This window comes from Dama dama, chromosome 10 (assembly GCF_033118175.1).
Source record: "Dama dama isolate Ldn47 chromosome 10, ASM3311817v1, whole genome shotgun sequence".
In the NCBI taxonomy this organism is placed as follows: domain Eukaryota; kingdom Metazoa; phylum Chordata; class Mammalia; order Artiodactyla; family Cervidae; genus Dama; species Dama dama.
In genome coordinates this window covers 28,406,334-28,428,467 of record NC_083690.1, presented here as the reverse complement: position 1 = coordinate 28,428,467, position 22,134 = coordinate 28,406,334, and the positions used below count along the sequence as shown (strand labels likewise).

Below are 22,134 nucleotides of genomic sequence, written 5' to 3'. Positions count from 1 at the left end.
TTGTATTTACATATATACACACATACATCTATAATGTAAAAAATATATATATAGTATTTTGTGTATATATATATATATGATTTTTCCTTTTCCATTCATCAGATACTCCTCAGGTTGTTTCCCTTTTTAAAAATCTTTATGATTTTTAAAAATATTATTTAGCATTGCTGGGTCTTAGCTGTGGGATGTGAACTCTTTAGTTGTGGCATATGGGATCTAGTTTCCTGACCAGGGATGGAACCTGGGTTCCCTGCATTGGGAGCTTGGAGTCTTAACCACTGAACTGTCAGGGAAGTCTGACATTTTTATAACTAGTTTCGTTATAATTATTTTGATATTCTGGGTACCTCTTACCTGTTTCTTAATGTGTTTAAGGCACTTAAATAACATTTGAAATCTTAGGTCTGCAACTTTAATGAAATGTTTAGATGTGTTTAAATCTGATCAGGGTTTACAAGAGTAAGGATATCTCATTTTAGAAATTCTTAAGTATTTATTATTTGCACATCTATGAATAATTAGAGGAATGTTGGCTACTTAAGGAATGTCATTTGGTTTCTTAAATTAATAAATTGAAAAGTAATCAAAATCCAAATGAATATTTTTCTCTCAGCCCATAAGCCCTTTGGATATAAGAGAATCTATCAACATGATAATCCTTTTCACTCTGAGATTCTGAGAAAGAGAATCATATGAATTTTGGTATTGAGCAGCAATCTCTCATTTTATTAAATTTAATACATTTATCAAATGTTTTCAGAGTGCTATAAAACAGTGTTCCAGGCACTGTTTTTATTCACTGGACTAGGAGTAAGACGATCCACGTTCTAGTGACATTCCAGTCTGAGAAACTCTGAATAATTATCACTTATCATCATATCTAAGCTTAAGTATCTCTTTTCATTAAAAAAAAAAGGCAACATCACCTGGTTGGATGGAACAAATGAATGAATATATGTAAAAGGGTAATATCTTGCCCTCCTAGACAGAGGTAAGTCATTATGTTAGGTTTCTGAATGAGTAAACCACTCCTATGACTCCCTAGAATTTTGATGTAATAAATATATTTAGGATTCACTTAAATTAGAACATGTTGAAGATAACAAAGGACATGAGAATGAATTCACACCAGAATGACATAGTTCACTATACAGTTAACATAGCATAATCATTTATGACCCTAAGCATAGATAATAGATTCTAATATTATGAAGAATTGGTAAAAATCCATGGCCAACTGGTCTCCTTCAGTTCAGACTCCTCTTTTCTGAAATTGTCCAAATTCTGCTTATCTTCTTCTGAAAATCCTGTACTGCTCTCCTTCTTCCCCTGTGTGAGATACATTGCCTTCTGTTGAAGCCTTTAGCACTCTTTGTGGATTCAGATTTTTTTTCTTGGTTGCATACTTTGATCAAAGGCTTCACCAACTGTAATTAATCATTACTTCCTTTAACCTATACCTCTGCTGTCTGAGACTTTATCTTGCCTCACTCTCTCTTCCTGAAACCTGAGAGCTGTACACTCTGCCTCTTTAGGGCAAATAAATCTTGCAAGTCACTCCCTTTGGTGAAGAGACACTTTCAGAACTTATCTGTCTTGAAATTTGATCTCCATTACACAGGTATTTAAACATATTACTAGAAATCCTCCCTCACTCCAGTATCTCAGGGTTTTATTAACTATTTCATCCACTGATGTATGGGACAAAAATATACTTGAAAAGTTTAACTTCCATGATGAAATGAAATAATTTCATTACTTTCTTGGTTTTTAGTGTCTTAATTTTTTATTAAAAATTTAAATCATTCCAGCTTTGGCATAAGGCCTATGATATCTAGTCCTTCACAGGAATAAAGAAATGGGGAAGTCTTGAGCTAGGAGATATGTTAGAAGAAAGGTGAGAAAGCAAGGGGACTGGGGAAGGAAAAAAAAAAAAAGCAAGGGGACTGGGTTGCAACTTGGTCTCATGGCTTCTTCAGCCAAGACTGAGAAGGCCAAGAGAAAAACAGAAAGCCCAGAAACAAGCAGCTCCCTAGATGTAGCTATTCATGGTTTATGACGGTTTATATTTACAATGCTTTGTAACATCAAACTGTGATTTCTGTCAAACAAGGCAATGATTATAAAATTTAACCACCTTAAGTTCCTTTTGGGAAAAGGTGGTACATAAATATACTTCAATAAATAAAGTGAATTATTAAGCAAACTAGTAACACTTGCATGTGTGCTCAATCAGCTCCGACTCTTTGCAACCCTATGGACTGTAGCCCACCAGGCTCCTCTCTCCATGGAATTCTCCAGGCAAGAACACTGGAGTAGGTAGCCATTCCGTTCTCCAGGGGATCTTCCCAACCCAGGGGTTGAATGCACAGCTCCTGCATTGGCAGGCAGATTCTTTCCCACTGAGCCACCTGGGAAGGCCCTACACTTCCCTAGTTGTTCACATAAACCAATAAGGCTGTTTCCTGGTTCTTTGCCTCAATGTGGCACCACTGCTCACCCTCTGGTACAGCCCCTACTTCTGACTTCCACAGTGATGCAGGGAGGTGAAGGGATTCTTATAAAGTCCCTGTCAGTATAAAATAAAACCTCCTCTCTATTCAAACCTGCAAATGTAACAGAAATAACAATTTTGATTCAAAAATCTGTTTGCCATAGGGAAATTTAAAACTAGAACAGGATAGAAAAGTAGATTTCTCTGAATCACTTTTCAAAGTTCATCAATATGATCCTCAGTCTCCTCTAAGACTCATCTTAGAGATCCCAGGACCTGTTTGATGAAAATAATGCAAGGATTCCTAAAAAATATTACTATTGCCATATCCTATCACATGGCTTCTCAAATGATGGTACAGAAGACTTAGATGATACACCAATGAATATTTTCAACTTCAAAATTATATATTTATTTTTATGGAAATTAGAATATAATTAGCATATAAAACTCACAATCTCCATAAATATTTCCTAGGACAAGGCTAAAAATCCCGAGTCTTATTAAAGAAAAATATTAAGTAAACATTAAGTATGATAAAATTGGTAAAGGATACACACAAATGACTTAAGTTTGAGAAATATTGCTTTCTCTTTATTTCAAGTTTATGTGACTGGTTATACTACACAATAGCCTTAATTAATTAATATTTATATAATTTAAAAACTGTATGCTATAAAAATCACAAGGGAATAATGATAGGTCATTGCCTACAGGATTTCTGGTCATTAAAAAAAGTTTGGAACATGACTACTAATATAATCTTGTTTATAAAATAAATTATTTTCACTATGTATAACTTCTCCTGGGAATATAATATGCTAAATTTAAGGTCTAAATTTATTTGGCTTCTATGCATTAAAAGTTTATTTATAAGCTTTCTCCCTACTATGAATAATCTGATATTGAACAGGATGAAAAGGTCTGACCCAAATTTTCCTATATTTATATATTCATACATTTCCCTTACCACCCCCAACACCCTCATTAGGACAAAGCTAAAAATTCTGAGATATGTGCTGTGGAGTAAGGGAAGGACTGTGGCTTAAGGTTTTCTCACATTTATTATATTCACACAATTTCTCCCGAGTGTGGATTTTCCTATGTTGATTAAGGTGTGCACTCTGACTGAAGGCTTTTTCACATTCATTACATTTATAGGGTTTCTCTCCTGTGTGAGTTCGCTCATGCTGATTAAGATGTGTCCTCTGGCTGAAGGCTTTCCCACAAAAACTACATTCATAAGGTTTTTCTCCAGTGTGAAGTCTATGATGTTCAGTAAGGGATGTGATCCGGCTAAAGGCTTTACCACACTGATTACATTTATAGGGTTTCTCTCCAGTATGAATTCTCAGATGCTGAGTAAAGGATGAATGTTGACGGAAGGCTTTCCCACATTCGTTGCATATAAAAGGTTTTTCTCCTGTGTGAATTCTCTGATGTTGAATAAGGTGTATTCTCTGGCTGAATCTTTTCCCACATTCATCACACTTATAGGGTTTCTCTCCTGTGAGGATCATCTGAGGTTGAGTAAGAGATGAGTTCTGGCTGAAGGCCTTCCTGCATTCACTGTGTTTCCCTTCAGCATGTATATGACTGGTAAGAAGAAGATGTTGATTGAAGATTTTTCCACACTCATTATATTCATAAGGATTCTCTCTTACGTAGTTTCCCTGATAGTAAATCAGGTCTGAATTATGTTTGATGCTATTTCCTTGTGTGTCAGAATTAAGGGGTATTTTCATTGAAGGAATTCTCTGTTGCATAAGAAGGTTTGAGTTCAGATTATAGTTTTCCCTAAATCTACTACATTCAAGGCCTCTCTCTTGTGTGATCTTTCTGTGGGTAAAAGATACTTGTCCTAAGTATCTCTGCTGGTTTTCTTGGTTGAATTCTAACTGGTAATCAAAATCCCAGAGTCCACCTAAGATGGAGTACCAGAAACTGTCTCCTGTTAGTCTCTCCATTATCATGTCATGGGTTTGATTTTCATCAGAAATATTATGGTTTGATTTTTTAACTTCTGGTCTATTCTCCCCATCTAAAAGAAATTCAGAACATATAAACACTTCAGTATTCTCTGTTTGAAAAAGAAATTGCTGCATAGTAAATCACCAAACGAAATTGACAGAAGTGCAGACAGTGAAAATGGGGCATTGAAAGTTTTGAAATAAAGCCATGCAACAAAGGGGAAAGGCTATAAGAGGATGACAAAGAAGCAGTGAGCAGGGAGAAATTTTAAAATATGAGGGGTAATCATAAAAAGAAGAGATCAATCAGGAATATACAAAATTGGGAGAAAACGGAAAGGAGAATAAGAAATATCAGAAGCAAGTCTGTGCTCAGAGGTGGAAGACAGAAAAGACTGTGCTTAGAGAACACAGGGCCAAGTCCAGGACCTTCTCAATCTCACCTGTGGATTATTCTATTGTAGTGCCCAGTATCTGTTTATTTCAAAAGTATTTCTTCCTATCTTAATCTTTTGTTTAAAATGATAAAACTAATACTTAATTTTCAGCTGTGCTGGGTCTTCATTGCTGCATGTGGGCTTTTTCTAGTTGTGGCAAGTTTTGTATTAGTTGCTGAGTTGTGGCCAACTCCTTTCGACCCCACAAACTGTAGCCCATGCAGCAAGTGGAGGCTACCCTAATCTCCTTGTTGTTAATCCTACTCCCATCTCTTTTAGAACCTAGCCCCATTTTTTCTATTTTCTACTTATACTCTCCCTGACCCCTTCCATTCAGCACTTTAAACAAGCTGGAATCATTCCTGCTTAGAATAATCCTGTTTTGACACTGCCTTCTGGTCTAGCTACATGGTTCATCTGGTAAATAATCTGCCTGCAATGTGGGAGACCTGGGTTCAATCCCTGGGTTGGGAAGATCCCCTGGAGAAGGGAATGGCTACCCACTCCAGTATTCAGGCTTGGAGAATTTCATGGACTGTATAGTCTATGGGGTCACAAAGAGCTGGATACAATTGAGCCACTTTCACTTTCTTTCTAGTTTAGCAGTCACCCTCTTTTTTTGCTTCACCTTCTCATTTGAGTTTCTTGTAAGAAGTACCATATATGTACTAGCTGCACTGTTTTTTAGTTCTTGGCTGTACCAGCAGCATGTGGGACCTTAGTTCCCTGACAAAGGATCAAACCCACACCCCCTAGAGTGGAAGTATGGAGTCTTAACCACTAGACTGATAGGGAAGTCCAATTACTAGCTCTTTTCTTTTTTTAAACCTCCTGTTAACTCAGCAACATACAAACTTGACTGTTTTGCTAATTATTCCCCTGTCACTTCTCTCATTAATATCATTCCTAACCTTTTCATTGCTAGATCCATCAGACATTTTCCATGTCTCGCCTTAGCTAGGAAGATAATTTCTAGATATTAAACAGACATCAGCTAAAGTCAAAGACAAGCAATACCCCAGAGGGCACACCAGAATGAGGCTGCACAAACCAGATCATTCTATCTCAGTTCCTCCATCAACAGAAACATTTTACCACATCCTTGTAAGAGAAACAATTGATTGTGTCTCACAGGAAAATGCAAAAATGCAAGCAGTCTCCTTGGAGGACACTGCTAGGCTGCCTGCCCTGACAAGGAGGATACAAAGAAACCACTTATTCAACCTCATCTGTGGACCAAAAGCCTTGACCACTTAGGTACAGCTGATAATGAAGTCTAGAAATTTCTTTTCTATTCTGGCCATGCTGCACAGCTTGCAGGATCTTAAATTCCAAACCAGGGACTGAACCTGGGCCCTGTCAGTGAAAGCACTGAGTCATAACCACTGAACTGCCAGGGAATTACCTGGAAATTTCCTTGAGTGTAGTAATTATTTTCTCTAGTTGAGAGTCTTTGGGTAGGGACATAATGGGAGACAGTATGGCTCCTTCACATGGCAGCATATGTACCTGTGGGAAAGAACAGCTCAGGTTTCTGCATGGGCACCTACACTGGCAATTTGCCTGAAAAGGGAGTTTTTCATTTTCCTTTTTTAGTTTCCTATTCTCCAGGTTCCAGGATAGGAAGGTTTGTGGAAATAATGTTACTCATCATTGTCAGGAAAAGTGCTAGGGGTTCTTGACAAACTTTTTTAATTATCAGCCTCTAAACAGGGTTTAGAGCACTGCAGTGCAGCACCTGTCAGGCTAAAAATTTAGGTCCAATGAGGCTGAAAAAGGAGTAAGTTTTCCTACCTAAGATAACAGAGAGCACTAAAAGCAAGAAAGACAAGTGAGTCAGAGTCAGCTTCAGAAAGCTCAAGTTTGAATGACAGAAAACCAAGCCCAAATGATGAAACAAGGTGTCTGAGCAAAGAATTAAGATGGAGTACATTAACCTGGCTTAATGACTCGGTATCTGGCACATACCCATTAGTTCACTGTTTCCTAATATAACCAGGCAGAGCACTATAGGTGGTATGCCCACAAAAAGGAGCTAAGATTTTGGGGTTTTGGGTTTTTTTTTTTTTTTTTTGGTCAAGAAGTCTCATATTTAGTGGGATGGTTTAAAGGAGTAGAGAGTCAATAGGTCCCGGGTTTGAAATACTTGATTAAAATGACAGTATGACAGTCATAAACAAAAATATAATCTAAACTCTGGGAAGAGAATGTATGATGAAATACTGAGGCTAGAGATATATAAATGAAAAAATGACATAGAGAAGCTACTTAAAAGCACAGTACTGCAGAATGAACACCAAGTCCATAAGAAATATGTGCCTTTAGGAGAATAAGGAGCGAGAAGGTATTCAAAAGAGCAGGTAGGATACCTATGATAGATTCATGTTGATGTATGGCAGAAACCAACACAATGTTGTAAAGCAATTACCCTTGAATTAAAAATAAATTAATTAAAGAAAAGAACAGGTAGGGAGACAGGAGAGAGGCTACAGGAGGCAAGAATGGTGTGAAAGCCAAGGTGCGAGACAATTTCAAGGGTCAAGTCAACACAGTCAAATGCAACCTGATCATAAAACATGATAATGGTGGTTTGTTTTAGCCACTGGACTTCACTGGAAGGAAGTCAGTGGTAATCTCCAAGAAAAAAATTGTAGTAACATAGGTATGACAGGGATCCTATCACAAAGGTGAATAAGACTGAGAACCAAGGCTGTGGGTTTTAGACAAGTTTAACATGTTTGATAATAAAAAGAAAAAAAATAATGAAAAACAGGTAAAAATGGTAGAGGGGTTTTGGTATGGAAAAGAAAAAGATTTAATAGCCAGGACATGGAAGCAACCTAGATGTCCATCAGCAGACGAATGGATAAGAAAGCTGTGGTACATGTACACAATGGAATATTACTTAGCCAATTAAAAAGAATTCATTTGAATCAGTTCTAATGAGGTGGATGAAACTGGAGCCTATTATACAGAGTGAAGTAAGCCAGAAAGAAAAACACCAATAGAGTATACTAACGCATATATATGGAATTTAGAAAGATGGTAACAATAACCCTATATGTGAGACAGCAAAAGAGACACAGATGTATAGAACAGTCTTTCGGACTCTGTGGGAGAGGGCGAGGGTGGGATGATTTGGGAGAATGGCATTGAAACATGTATATTATCGTATATGAAATGAATCACCAGTCCAGGTTCGATGCATGAGACAGGGTGCTCTGCGCTGGTGCACTGGGATGACCCAGGGGGATGGGATGGGGAGGGAGGTGGGAGGGGGGTTCAGGATGGGGAACACATGTACACCCGTGGCGGATTCATGTCAATGTATGGCAAAACCACTACAGTATTGTAAAGTAATTAGCCTCCAAGTAAAATAAATGAATTTATATTAAAAAAAAAAAGATTTAAAGAATCCTGAAAGGATGTATGAACAAAAAAATAGTTAAGAAAGTGCTTTGTGGAGATTTGCAATATCAAGGTATTTATGAACAAACTAGAACTTTCAAAATAATTTTTGTGTTGTGCAAATTTTTAAAATTGTAAGTATATATATATATATATATATATTTTATCTGTTTAATCAGAAAAAAAATAGTCATTTCTACTTTAGAAAAATGTCAAATATGAACTGAAATTTTTAAAAGGCCTCTGCTGTGGCTTCTGTTTAGTCGCTAAGTCGTGTCCAACTCTTTTGGACCCCATGGACTGTAGCCTGCCAGGCTCCTCTGTCCATGAGATTTCCCAAACAAGAATACTAGAGTGGGTTTCCATTTCCCTCTCCAGAGGATAGTCCCAACCCAGGGACCAAACCCATTAAAAATGCCTTGATATCCTTTAAATCCCAGAGGGATTTAAGATGTTCAGAGCACACTCCATTAAGTATTTCAAAAGTGCCTATTTTCCTTCACTGAGTCACAAATACTCAAATGCTCTCTTCTCACCTGGATGAGTGTCTGGTGGGCTGACTCTTCCCATCATCCACCGCTCCTCCTGCTCCAACTGAGTGATCACCTCTGGCTTATACAGTTGATGCCCTGTTCAAGAGGAAAATGTGTATCTTAGAATTTTACACAGGGAACAAAAATCTCAGAACTCTTTTCCAAACTTTTTTATCTTTAGGGTATTTGGATTTGGAAAGGGGAGGCTTCCAAGGCAGCAAAATAAAGCTATCCATCTCAAAGTCAACACATTTCACCAGAGGAGAAAGCAGGAAACAGAGGTCTCTTGTGTCCACAACTGATTGGCTTTCTTCCATTCTGGCCTCATGCTTTCTAACTGTGGTGCTGAAGAAGACTCTTGAGAATCTCTTGGACTGCAAGGAGTTCAAACCAGTCAATCCTAAAGGAAATCAACCCAGAATATTCATTGGAAGGACTGCTACTGCTGAAGCTGAAGCTCCAATACTATGGGCACCTGATGAGAAGAGCTGATTCACTGGAAAAGACCCTGATGTTGGGAAAGACTGAAAAGAAAGGGAGAAGCAGGCAACAGAGGATGAGATGTTTAGGTAGCATCACCGACTCAATGGACATGAATTTGAGAAAACTCTGGAAGATAGTAAAGGACAGAGGAGCCTGGCGTGCCGAAGTCCATGGGGTCCCAAAGAATCGGACATGACTCACAGAGATGCCCTCCTTACCCAGTGCAACCAGATTCCTGTAGTTTTCCAGCATCACATCTCGGTAGAGGTTCTTCTGAGCAGGGTACAGCTGGTCCCACTCTTCTCTGGTGAAGTCCACAGCCACGTCCTGGAATGTCAGTGATTCCTGAAACATCAAGTATATCCCTGCTCAGCCAGAAACCTTTTTTTTTTTTTTTCCCCTTTACAGGGGCCCTTAGGGGAAGAGTCAAAGGTGGTGCAGTAGACAAAGGATCCCTGATTCCTTCTAGTGGTTAAATACTGAGCTGCTCTGCTTCCCCAGCTGATACAGGGAGGCAGTCTGCCATGTTCTGCCCTGCTGGTCAAATCCTTAAGTGCTATGCCTGGTTCCTTTTAATGAAAAATGGCACTAAGACCCCAAGATCTGGGTACTAGCTGCATCCAGTGCTACTGGAGTACCATTTCTTCTAGGCCCTCTCAGGGGTCGTATCTAGGAAAGAGGGGAACATATACAATGATGTACGTATACACACACAACTCCATATCCAACCCTGTATTTACTGATATTTATTAAAACCCATAGGTCAAGAGAGTGACTGGTTAAAAAAAAAAAAAACCACCATGGGTCCATATTGATATCTCTAAATCTAATCCAACATAGCAGGGTTCATTCTATCCTCTCTTCTCATATCTGTAATTCCCTTCTCTGACCATGAGACACCTGGTCTCCAGCATTGCAGGCAGATTCTTCACAGTCTGAGCCACCAGGGAAGCCCAAGAATACTGGAGTGGTAGCCTATCCCTTTTCCAGGAGATCTTCCTGACCCAGGAATCAAACTGGCGTCTCCTGCATTGCTGGGAGATTCTTCACCAGCTGAGCTACCAGGGAACATACCTCTGCACAGAACAAGCCTACAAATGAGAGTCCAGTATTGAGAACTGTTTTTGTTTTTAGCCTGAGGACATAGAGTACAAGTAATGATTTAGTTTCAAAAGTTAACTCCTTTTCAGCGTGGTTATATCAGTAATTTGAAATACAGTTTGGCTCACTTATTTCTGTTTATTTTCAATTTTAAGCCCTCGTATACTGCCCACCTCCATTCCCTCTTTTCACCCCGTTTCCATCTAAGTCCTACAAGTAGCCAATCTCAATAGATGCAAGTTTATCCTTCCAATGTCTCTTTTCCCTCAAACAAGTATTTGATGCATTTATATATTTTTGTTTCCTCTTCTTTCTCACACAAAGTAGCAGAAGTCTTTTGCTTCTGATTTTTTTCACTGACCAGTTTATACTGAAAATCCCTCCACATCAGTTCATAGATTTTTTCCTCCTCCTTTTTTTTTTATAGCTGTGTGGTATTGTGTGAATGTCCCACAATTTATGTAACTAGTCTACTAACAGGCATTTTAGCTATTTTCTACTCTCTTGTTACTATAAATTGTGCTGCAATGAATTATCTTGAATGTATATTATTTCGCTATTGCATATAAGTCTATCTCTAGAATCCATTTCCCAGGAGGTGTCTGGCAAAAGAGTATATGAATCTGCAATTTTGATACACATTGTAAAGCTCACCTCTGTAGGGGTGGTATCAACTGCTGTATAACAAACCACCTCCAAATTTAGTGTCTCAATACAACAATCATCTATTTTATTCACAGAATCTGGAACATGGGCAGAATTCAGCAGGAGTAGCTCATCTTTGTTCCATTTTGTTTCAGCTGGGAGGCTCAACTTGGGGCTGTAGGATTCACTTTTAAGAGGCTCATTCATGTGGCTGGCAAGTCAGTGCTGGCTGAAAGCTGGGAACTTGGCCAGGTGTCTTCAGTCCTCTCCATACAAGCCTGTCCACACGCTGCCCGAGCTTCCTCATGGCATGGTCGCTGGATGCCAAATGCAAAATTCCCAAGAGAACCACCTTTCTTCATCCAGCCTCAAGAGTCACGTGGCTTCAGTTCCACCACAGTCACAAGCCAGATCCAAGGGGAAGGAACATAATCATACCTCTCCTGACAGAGTAGTTAAATCAGTATAAGAGGAGCATATGGAATGGGAGAAATTGTGCCATTTTCAGAAAATACAACCTGCTACTGTTTACCCTCTGAAGGTAAATATTCACATCCCTTCCTCATGCAAATTTCACTCATCTTCCCCAAGACCCCTACGTTTCATCCCATTATGGCATCAATTTGAAGTCTGGGATCTTATCATCTATGCCAGGTCCACAGGCAGATGAGGCTCTTGGAGCATAGTTCCTCAGGTATGGTTCCTTGAAAGCTTTCTATTTTTCTTTCTGTGAGCTGAAGAAATAGGTATTTGGCCCCACCCTCTATCCTTCACAAACTCAAAGTGGTGGGAAACTCATAGAAATAACTGCCATAGCCACTCCCATTTAAGTAAACAGCAATTTAGAGCAATTCTATAATGTAGCTGAGCTGGGCACATGTTGAGAGGTGTGAATAAGAAAGTTTTATTTTCAAACTCAGTAATTTCTAGCTCCTTTATATTTATTTTTTTTGACATTTTAAAAAATTGAAATACTGTTGATGTACAATATTGTGTAAGTTACAGGTGTACAATATAGTGATTCATGAATTTTAAAGGTTATACTCCATTTATAGTTATTATAAAATATTGGTTATATTCCCTGTGTTGTAGATTCTTGTAGCTTATTTTATACATAATAGTTTGAACCTCTTAATCCCCTATTTCTTGTATTGCTCCTCCCCCATTCTCTCTCCCCACTGGTTCTCACTAGTTTTCTCTCTATATCTACAAGTCAGCTTCTTTTCTGTTTTATTCACTAGTTTGTTGTATTTTTCAGATTTCACATAAAAGTGATATCATACAGTATTTGTTTTCTCTGACTTATATCACTTAGCATAAGGCCCTCCGAGTTCATCCATATTGCTGCAAATAGCAAAATTTCATTCTTTTTTTTATGACTGAGGAGTAATTTCATTGTATACATACACCACATCCTTATCCTTTCATCTCTTCATGGACATGGAGGTTGCTTCCATGTCCTGGCAATTGTAAATAATGTCTCTTTGAACACTGGGGTTTATGTTTCTTTCTGAATTAGTGTTTTATTTTTTTTGGGGGGTGGGGTGGGGTATATACCCAGGAGTAGAACTGCTGGGTCATGTGATAGTTCTACTCTTAGTTTTTTGAGAAACCTCCATACTGTTTACCATAGTGGCTTCACCAATTTACATTGCTACGAATAGCGTATGAGGGTTCTCTTTTCTCTACATCCTCGCCAAAATTTGTTATTTCTGTTCTTTTTGATGATGACAGCCATTCTGACAGGTGTGAGGAGACAGCGCACTGTGGTTTCGATTTGCATTTCCCTGATGATTAAAGATGTTGAGCATATTTTCATGTCTGCTTCCTTTATATGTAACAGTTCTTTATTTAGTTTACCTTTTCCTCTCACATTTTACTTTAACCAGCCAGAAGCTGACAGCTGGCACTTTCAATCTTCTACCTGAAAATCTCCTTAAATATATCATTGAGTCCATTAAGTATAGTTCCTATTTTTCTTGTTACTGAAGATGACACTGTTAACCAAAATTCCTTCTTCAAGTGTCCCCTTTCTTCAGCTCATAACAAGATTTTCCTTATTATCCTTTATGTCCTGTGAAAGGTCCTTTAGGGCCCCACTAACTCTCCTGGCTGCCCTTTATGGTTCCAAAAATAATCTTTTCCTTTCTGTCTTCTGCCCTTTGCTTAGCTGGCTCTCTCTCTCTCTCTCTCTCCTGTCTCTCTCTCTCTCATCAATCTTTTCTTTTATGGCTTCTGGATTCTCAATTGTAAGTTATAAAGGAATTCTCCCATTTTTTTCTTGTGTAACTTCTGTGGCTTAGTTTTTCACAAAAATTAAATCAAAAATATTTAAATTTAAATATTTGATCAATTTGAAGATAGTTCTAATGTAAAGTGTGAGGTATGGATTCAACTTCATCTTTTTCCACATGGCTCCACAGAAATATCATCGATTATTGAGTAAACCATCTTTTCACCACTGATTTGAGATGTGACATTTATCATATGCAAAATTCCTATTTGTTCAACAAATATTTATTCAGTGCTTCCTATATGCCACCTATAGGGCTTGAGATATACTAGTGAATAAGAGACACTAAAATTCTCTTCCTTTCGGAAACTTCAGTAGGGGAAAGTAGACAATAAGGATGATGACTGGGTAAATTATATGTTATTAAAAGACGCTTGTTCTTTGGAAGAAAATCTGTGACAAATCTAGACACCATACTAAAAAGCAGAGACATCACTTCACTGACACAGGTCCACAGAATCAAAGCTATGGTTTTTCCAATAGTCATGTACAGATGTGAGAGTTGGACCATAAAGAAGCGCTGAAGAACTGATGCCTTCTAACTGTGGTGTTTGAGAAGACTTTCCTGAGAGTCCCTTGGATAGCAAGGAGATCAAATCAGTCAATCCTAAAGGAAATCAGTTCTGAATATTCACTGGAAGGACTGCTGAAGGATGCTGAAGTTGGCTTAATTTGTCACATTAATTTGTGGCAGCAGAGGTCCTCAGGTATATTAATTTCATTACCTCCAAGTGGCCAGTGACATGGGCATCATTCATTGTTTGAAGACTGAATGGCAAGTGTTTAAATTCTAGTGAGCTGTTTAAGGGAAGGGTGATTTAAAGAATCCGCCTGCCAATACAGAAAATGCAGGAGATGTGGGTTTGATCTCTGGGTCGCGAAGATCCCCTGGAGTAGGAAATGGCAACCCACTCCAGTATTCTTGCCATGGACAGAGGAGCCTGGTGGACTACAGTTCATGGGGTCACAAAGAGTTAGACACAATTGAGCACACACATGCACTATTAAAAGATAGTCTATGGCTTCTTGTGTTGCCTTTACAACATCCAGCACAGACATGAATCTACAAGCTGATAAAAATGCTGAAGGAGAGAAGAGCTATAAAGAGGTATGGAAGGTGAGTGGGAAACACCACATACAGATATGTCACATCTGTCACAAGAATCTCAGAGGCTCTGGACTTGGGGGCCTTAGTTCTGAAAATTAAAAAATAAAAGTACCTACATTCTGCGAACCACCATGGCATTTCAGAGGAGAGGAAAACAACTTACCTGGGGCTTCCCTGGTGGCTCTGTGGTAAAGAACCTGCTTGCCAATGCTGGAGACATGGGTTTGATTCCTGATCTGGGAAGATCCCACATGCCTCAGAGCAATTAAGTCTGTGCACCACAACTATTGAGTCTGTGCTCTAGAGCCTGGGAGCTGCAACTATGGAGCCCATGTTCCCTAGAGCCCCTGCTCTGTGACAAGAGAAGCCATTGCAATGAGCAGCCTCCACACCACAACTAGAGAGTAGCTCCCACTTGCCACAACTGGAGAAGAGCCCCCACAGCAACAAAGACCTAACACAGCCAAAAAAAAAAAAAACCCAAAAAAATAAGAAATAAAATTATTAAAAAAAAAACAAAAACAAAACTGAACTTACCTGAGACATGACTGTCTGTGATCCAACATTCATTTCCTTCTCTGTGTTTCCTTCCTGGGAAAATATGGCATCCTGAGAGGGCATTCCTATGAAAAGAAGAGAAGAATCTTGTCAAGGAATGATATTAAGGCTGCACCTAAACTGTGTACCTTTTGTCTTGTAGCAGGATGGCAGACGGTTTAGAGAAGCCCTCCTAAGACATAAGGCTAAAGGCTGCGTGACGTAACTGTGACATTCTTGTTCCTCTATTACACTGAGGAATTTAAAGTATGGCTGTCTCTCTTCTGTGGTACAACTCCATTTATTGTGACATATGGGAAGCTCAGGGGTGCTCACTGAGCTACTAGCTACTAGCTAGTAGCTACTCACTTGGGGGGATTTTAGCACTAGCTACTCACTTGGGGGGATTTTAAAAAGATGCCAGTGCTCAGCCCCTCTTCCCTGAGATTTGGATTTAACAATCTCAGGTGAGCCTGGGCAACAGCATTTTAAATTCTGAAGTCTCCAAATGATTCCAAGTGGCAGATGAGAACCACTGAGAAGATGTGATGCAGAGAACATATGTTGAGGAGTTATTCTTACTCTTTAGGGGAATAAACTCATCCCTAAACTCAAAGTCCAGGCATCTCCTCTACTCTCTTTAAGATGATCCTTCTACTCCACTCCTAGGCATATACCATGAGGAAACAAATATTGAAAAAGACATATACATGTACAATGAACATGTACCCCAATGTTCATTGCAGCACTATTTACAATAGCTAGAACATGGAAGCAACCTAGATGTCCATCAACAGATGAATGGATAAAGAAGTATATGTGGTGCATATACAAATGGAATATTACTCAGCCATAAAAAGGAATGCTTTTGAGTCAGTTCTAATGAGGTGGATGAACCTAGAGCATATTATACAGAGTGAAGTAAGTCAGAAAGAGAAAGATAAATATCGTATACCAACACATATATATGGAATCTAGAAAGATGGTACTGATGAATTTCTTTGCAAGGTAGCAGTGGAGAAACAGACATAGAGAACAGATTTACGGACATGGGGAGAGGGGAGGAGAGGGTGAGATGTATGGAGAGAGTACCATGGAAACTTATATTACCATATGTAAAATAGATAGCCAATGGGAATTTGCTGTCTGTCTCAGGGAACTCAAACAACGGCTCTGTATCAACCTAGAGGGGTGGGATGGGGAGGGGATGGGAGGGAGGTCCAAGAGGGAAGAGACATTTATGGCTGATTCATGTTGATGTCTGACAGAAAACAACAAAATTCTGTAAAGCAATTATCCTTCAATTAAAAGATAAATTAATTAAAAAAAGATTAAAAAAAAAAAAGATGATCCTTCTACGGCTTCCCTGCTGGCTCACTAGTAAAGAATCCCCCTGTTAATGCAAGAGACACAGGTTCAATCCCCGATCCAGGAAGAGCTCACATGCCGTGGGGCAGCTAAGCCCGTGCACCACAATTACTGAGTCTATGCTCTAGAGCCCATGAGCTGCAACTGCTGAGCCCACGTGCCACAACTACTGAGGCCTGTGCACTGTAGAGCCTCTGCTCCGCAAAAAGAAGCCACCGCAATGAGAAGCCCACGCACCGCAACTAGAGAGTAGCCCCTGCTCGCTGCAACTAGAGAAAGCCTGCACACAGCAAAGGAAGACCCAGCACAGCCAAAAATAAATAAATAAATAAAAATAAACATTACAAATGATTAAAAAGATGACCCTTCCAATACAGAAAGGAGATTTCACTCTTTTCATTCTTCAGAATGTTCACCTTCCTTTTTGAGTACCTGGATTCAGTCCTCCCCGAGGATGACTGCACCTCGTTGCAGTCCTTCAGTTGTAATGTCACCAAAGCCTTCTCTTCGGGCACGACAGTCAGGAGACATACCAGTTCTAACAGCTTCAGCAGCCGTGTCAGTCCCTGAAGGCTGATTTTCCAGTGCCTTAAAGGCAACAGCAAGTCCTAGGTATTAAAGGTGCCTGATCTCATGAGAGGGTCAGGAGCCAGTGGATACCCATGAGAGTGATTTCTGCTTCCCAGGGCAGCCACTCTCAGGATCTTGCCTTGTTCATGTAGAGCTGAGATGTGGAGGTTCCTGAAGTTGGCTATTACACTGTCGTTGTTGTTGTTTTTCACTAAAGGCATCAATCCTACATGTACATACCTCACTATGATACTTGAATCTGCCTCCCGGCAGAGATCTTGAGAGATACAATTTCAGGTTGAGCACCGGTAATGAGATGCATCAGAGTCAGCAGAAGAACTCCAGCAGTGTTGGTCCCCTAGAGACCTATGGAGTCTAAAAAGGGACAGACACACTATTCATTGATAGAGACAGAGCACCGTAGGAGATGGAATTCATTAAAACGATCCAAAGAGAGGTTTTAGAATTTCTCAAAGAGCAGAGAGATACAGAAGCAGCAACTACAACAAATTTAGCCTTAGTCCTCTCCCACCCTCTTCTTGGAACAGAAAACATGTGGTCCTTTCCCCCAGAAAGACTTTCTTCTTTCTCCTCAGAAAGAAGAAAAAACCAGGCATTTCACCAGTACCAATAACAGAAAGAAATGTATTGATCTGTTAATAATCATGAGAATACATTTGTTCTATGTTCACAAAAGCTGACCTCAAAAACTCCTCTCAAAAACTACTGATAGAAACAAAGAATAAAACCATTTCTGAGAAGTAATAAGAAGAAAGAAAGGAAACTGTGGTTCCAATGGAATGGCCCTGTTAAAGAAGCCACTCAAGCCAAGACATGCCAGGAATCTAACATTTTACAACCAGTTTTCACTAATAGGAAGATCTTTCAAGAATAATTTAAAAGCACTTTAAGGATCAGGTCCTTATTTTACCAAGCAAAAACTCTAAAAAGGTCCCATGGTCTGAAAAGCCAGACTGAATTTACAAGAATGTCTTGGGGTTTCAAACCCAATCACCTGAAAACCATATATTCACAACAACAAAAACTGCACTAACCATGTTAGGAAGACAGGTTTCTCCTCCTATGAACCCAAGGGAATGAGGAATATTTCAAGTATATTATACATTGTATACAAATATAGCTAGTTTGAGATTACTTTTTATGGCATCTGATGGGAATAGGATTCCATAAAACACAGCTTTGGAAATGCTGATCTTAGAGATCTTTCTTTTTATTAACTTCATAATAAACTACCTTATTCTACTTTTATAGCAGCACAATATTACACTGTACAGATCTATCACAATACATTTAACCATAGTTAGCATTTAAGTGGTATCCATTTCTCAAATTACAAACAATATTGTAATGAACATCTTTGTACACACATCCCTATGCACCTGTGCAAGTATTTCAGCAGGACAGATCTTAGAATAGAATTTCTGAGCCACAGAGTGAACTCACTTAACATTTTACTAAGTGTAGTCATACCGCCACTCAAAATACTTCCTCAATTGCACAACCCAGGCCCTGCCCCTCTGCGTTTGCCTCAACACTTTGTTAGCACCAATATTGATATACTTTCCCAGTCTAAAGGGTGAAAAGTATCTTTGTCTTCATTTGCATTCTATAGTTACTTATGAGGTTAAGCACTTTTTTTGTTTATTAGTTACCTGTATTTCGTCTATAAATTGCCTGTGCATATCCTTTGTCCACCTTTTTTTTAAAGTTAGGATTTTCACCTTTATTATTATTATTTATTTGGCTGTGCTGTGTCTTAGTTGCAGCATGTGGGGTCTTTAGCTGTGGCATGTGGGATCTAACTCCCTGATCAGGGGCTGAACTAGGGCCCCCTGCATTGGGAGAGCAGACTCAGCCACTGGATCACCAGAGAAGTCCGACACTTTTCTTTTTTCAACAAGTCTCTTTACATATTATGGATACTTTCTCTAACACATGTTGCAAGTATTTTATGTCTCTAATTTTAAGCACTTTGCTCTTTTCAAATACAGCAAATATTTTTCAAAATATTTGGCACATGGGCTTTTCTGATGTAATTTTGATATAATTTAATTAATGCATTTTCCCCAGAGGGTTTTGGGTCCTGTCCTGGCAGTTTGGTACGCCTATAACATAAAGTGCAAGGACAGAAGGCAAAGCAGTATGCAATATTAAGGTCATAAAGGGCTTTGTTGTTGTTGTTCAGTCACTCAATCATGGCCAACTCTCCAACCCCATGGACTGTAGCATGCCAGGTTTCCCTGTCCTTCACCAACTCCCGGAGTTTGCTCAAACTCAAGTCCATCAAATTGGGGATGCCATCTAACCATTCTGTCCTCTACAGTCTCCTTCTCCTCCTGCCTTCAATCTTTCCCAGCATCAGGGTATTTTCCAATGAGTTGGCTGTTTGTATCAGGTGGCCAAAATATTGCAGCTTCAGCATCAGTCCTTCCAATGAATATTCAGGGTTGATATCCTTTAGGATGGACTGGTTGGATCTCCTTGCATTCCAAGGGACTCTCAAGAGTCTTCCCCAACACCACAGTTCAAAAGCATCAACTCTTCAGCGCTCAGCTTTCTTTATAGTCCACCTCTTACATCCATACACAACTACTGGAAAACCATAGCTTTGACTACACCAACCTTTGTTGGCAAAGTAATGTTTCTGCTTTTTAATACGCTGTAGAGGTTTGTCATAGTTTTTCTTCCAAAGAGCAAGCAAAATCACTGCAGATGGTGATTGCAGCCATGAATTTAAAATATGCTTGCCCCTTGGAAGAAAAGGGCTTTGACGTCACTGTTAAGAAACTAAAACATTATCCTGATGGCATCAGGGAAGTATACAAAAGTTTTCAGCAACAGAGTGACTTTCAATATTCTCCATTTAATAAGAGCACCTACTGTGCCATGATCAATCCTGTCTCTTAGAAAATGGTAATTTTTGTACCTTTAATATTTCCCACAATTCAAAGTAAGTAAAAGAAACAGAAAACTCATTAAATCAAAAGACACAATTATGGGGATCTGCTCTGCCACATATTAAAACTTATTTTATATTAAAACAAAATGGTATCAGTGCAGAAACTGTGAGAGCAGTGTAACAGGCTAGAAACAGATGTGAGTATACAAACGTCTGTAGAATAGATGATAAGTGTCATTTCAATTCAGTGGGAGATGACGGCAAGATCACCGGGGAAAAAGGCATTTTTCTATCTTACAGGTTATCACAAAATTAATATCCTATAGGTTAAAATGTAAAAACAAAAAACAACAAAACAAAAAACCCCACTATTTTAAAAATCCTTTAAAGGTATTAGACGAAAATAAAGGTGAATCTTTTAATACTCTTGAGATGGGAAAAACTTTCCAAAAATGATACCCACCCACGCCTACACAAAAATAAATTGCAGAAAATATTAGAGGAAAATAGGTTTGTAATCTTGGGAATGGGGAAGCCTTCCCATGACAGGGGAACAGAGGGTCCGAGAAGCCGGAGGGCGCCGCTTCGGGGGCTCGGAGTCGAGGGCTCCGCGCCCCGTGACCCCCGCCCGCCCAGCCCCCTCGCCCGCCTCCCGCCCGCGGGCGCCGCACTCACCCGCCTGCACAAAGGGCGCCGCGGGCGGCTCCGCCCCTTGACGCCGCAGCCGCCGCCGCCGCCCGTCCGGACCGAGGCGGGAGAAGGTGATGAGGGCCCTGATGCCTGAGCCAATGACGCCCAGTGACGGGGCCCCTGGGGCTGGACCAGCCGCCGGGGCCAGCCAGGCTCTGACGAAAGCCTCCCAGCAATGGCGGCCGCGCCGCGCTGGCTCCGGCTCGGCGATACGCATGCGCCGGCGGTGCCGGGGCCCGACCTCTTCCCACAGGCCGGGCTAGGAACTCCCACCCGCTTCCCGCGGTCGGCCGCTCACCGGGGCCGCGGTGACCACCCGGTCCCCGGCCCCCGCTCCCGGCCTCGCAGACCTGCTTCTTCAGAGAGGACCCAGGACCCTCCCAGAACCCCTGACGATCAGAAGCTCCAGCGGGGGGCGCCGCGCGGTCCCTAGGTGACCACGCAAGTCGTCGCTCTCCTCAGTCCTGAAATACCACCCCTTCCCCAATTTTATATCGACGAAACTAAAGATATAGTAATAACGATTGAATATATAATACAAGTATACTGATGAGAACAATGGAATTCTTTTAACGGAGATAAAATTGGAATTCACCAAAATCGATTGCAAATGCTTATCTGTTAATGCAGGAATTCAGTGAGGAAGGGAGAGGCTTTTCAGCAGTGCTGGGAAAACTGGATGTGCACTTGCAAAAGAATAAAATTGGACCTTAGACTTAACAGCACATGCATAAATTAATTCAGAAGGGATCAAAAAACCTAAATGTGAGAGGTAAAATGATAAAACTCTTAGAAGAAAACATAGGAGTGAAAAGCTTCATGACGTTCTTTTGGCAGTTATTAATATTTATTGTAGATGGCATCGAAAGCACAGGCAACAAAAGAGAAAAAAAGTGGGTAAATTGGACTTCAATATTTAACACTTCTGTCCATCAAAGAACAGTAATAATAGAGTGAAAAGACAATCCGCAAAATATTTGCAAATCATATATCTGATAAGGGATTAAGGTCCAGAATGAATAAAAAATTCCTGTAAGTTAACAACAAATAAACAGGCATCCAGATTTTAAAATGAGCAAAGGGGTACTTCCCTGGTGGTCCAGTGGCTAAGATTCCATGCTCCCATTGCAGGGAGCCTGGGTTTGACTGGTGGTGCAGGGAACTGGATCCCGCATGCTACAGCTAAAGATTCACCATGTCCCAACTGAGATCTGACACAGCCAAATAAATAAAAATGAATATTAAAAAAAATTAGGCAAAGTAATTTAATAGGGATTTCTTCAAGCAAGGTATACAAATGACCAATAAGCACATGACAAGATGTTCAGTATCACTTATCATTAAGGAAATGCAAGTTAAACTGCAGTGAGGTACCAAGTCACAGACACTAGGATGACTGCTATTCAAAAAACAGAGTACAAGTGTTGGCAATGATGTGGAGTAATTGGAACTCCTGTGTGTTACTGATGGGAATGTAAAATGATACAGTTGCTGTGGAAAACAGTTTGGCGATTTTTCAAAACATTAAACATAGCCTTATAATATGACTCAGCAATTCCATTTTGGGGTAGATAACC

General features: G+C 39.8%; 1 protein-coding gene across 3 annotated transcripts; it reads right to left on the bottom strand.

The window, feature by feature from the left end:
• Positions 1 to 92: 92 nt before the first annotated feature.
• Positions 93 to 20,789, bottom strand: ZNF713 (zinc finger protein 713). Of its 3 annotated transcripts, XM_061153317.1 has the most exons (6): positions 20,543 to 20,643; positions 17,188 to 17,322; positions 15,010 to 15,095; positions 9,544 to 9,670; positions 8,846 to 8,938; positions 93 to 4,535 (listed from the first exon to the last, which is right to left on the bottom strand). In XM_061153317.1, exons 3-6 carry the CDS (start codon positions 15,091 to 15,093, stop codon positions 3,493 to 3,495), a joined length of 1,347 nt encoding a protein of 448 aa, XP_061009300.1. In that variant the 5' UTR covers positions 15,094 to 15,095; positions 17,188 to 17,322; positions 20,543 to 20,643; the 3' UTR covers positions 93 to 3,492. The 3 variants fall into 3 exon arrangements, with proteins under 3 accessions (XP_061009300.1, XP_061009299.1, XP_061009301.1); XM_061153316.1 differs by lacking the exon at positions 17,188 to 17,322 and having other exon boundaries at positions 20,543 to 20,789; XM_061153318.1 differs by lacking the exons at positions 17,188 to 17,322; positions 20,543 to 20,643 and adding an exon at positions 16,810 to 17,163.
• Between the last annotated feature and the right edge of the window lie 1,345 nt (positions 20,790 to 22,134).

What these genes read in the sequence shown, in the direction of transcription:
- ZNF713 (XM_061153316.1), bottom strand. Translation starts at nt 20,774, where the DNA reads ATGCGTATCGCCGAGCCGGAGCCAGCGCGGCGCGGCCGCCATTGCTGG. An exon ending in GGCGCCCTTTGTGCAGGCGG is followed by an intron (nt 15,096 to 20,542) that starts GTGAGTGCGGCG and finishes TTCTTTTCATAG; the next exon opens with GAATGCCCTCTCAGGATGCC. An exon ending in CCCACCAGACACTCATCCAG is followed by an intron (nt 4,536 to 8,845) that starts GTGAGAAGAGAG and finishes AATTTCTTTTAG; the next exon opens with ATGGGGAGAATAGACCAGAA.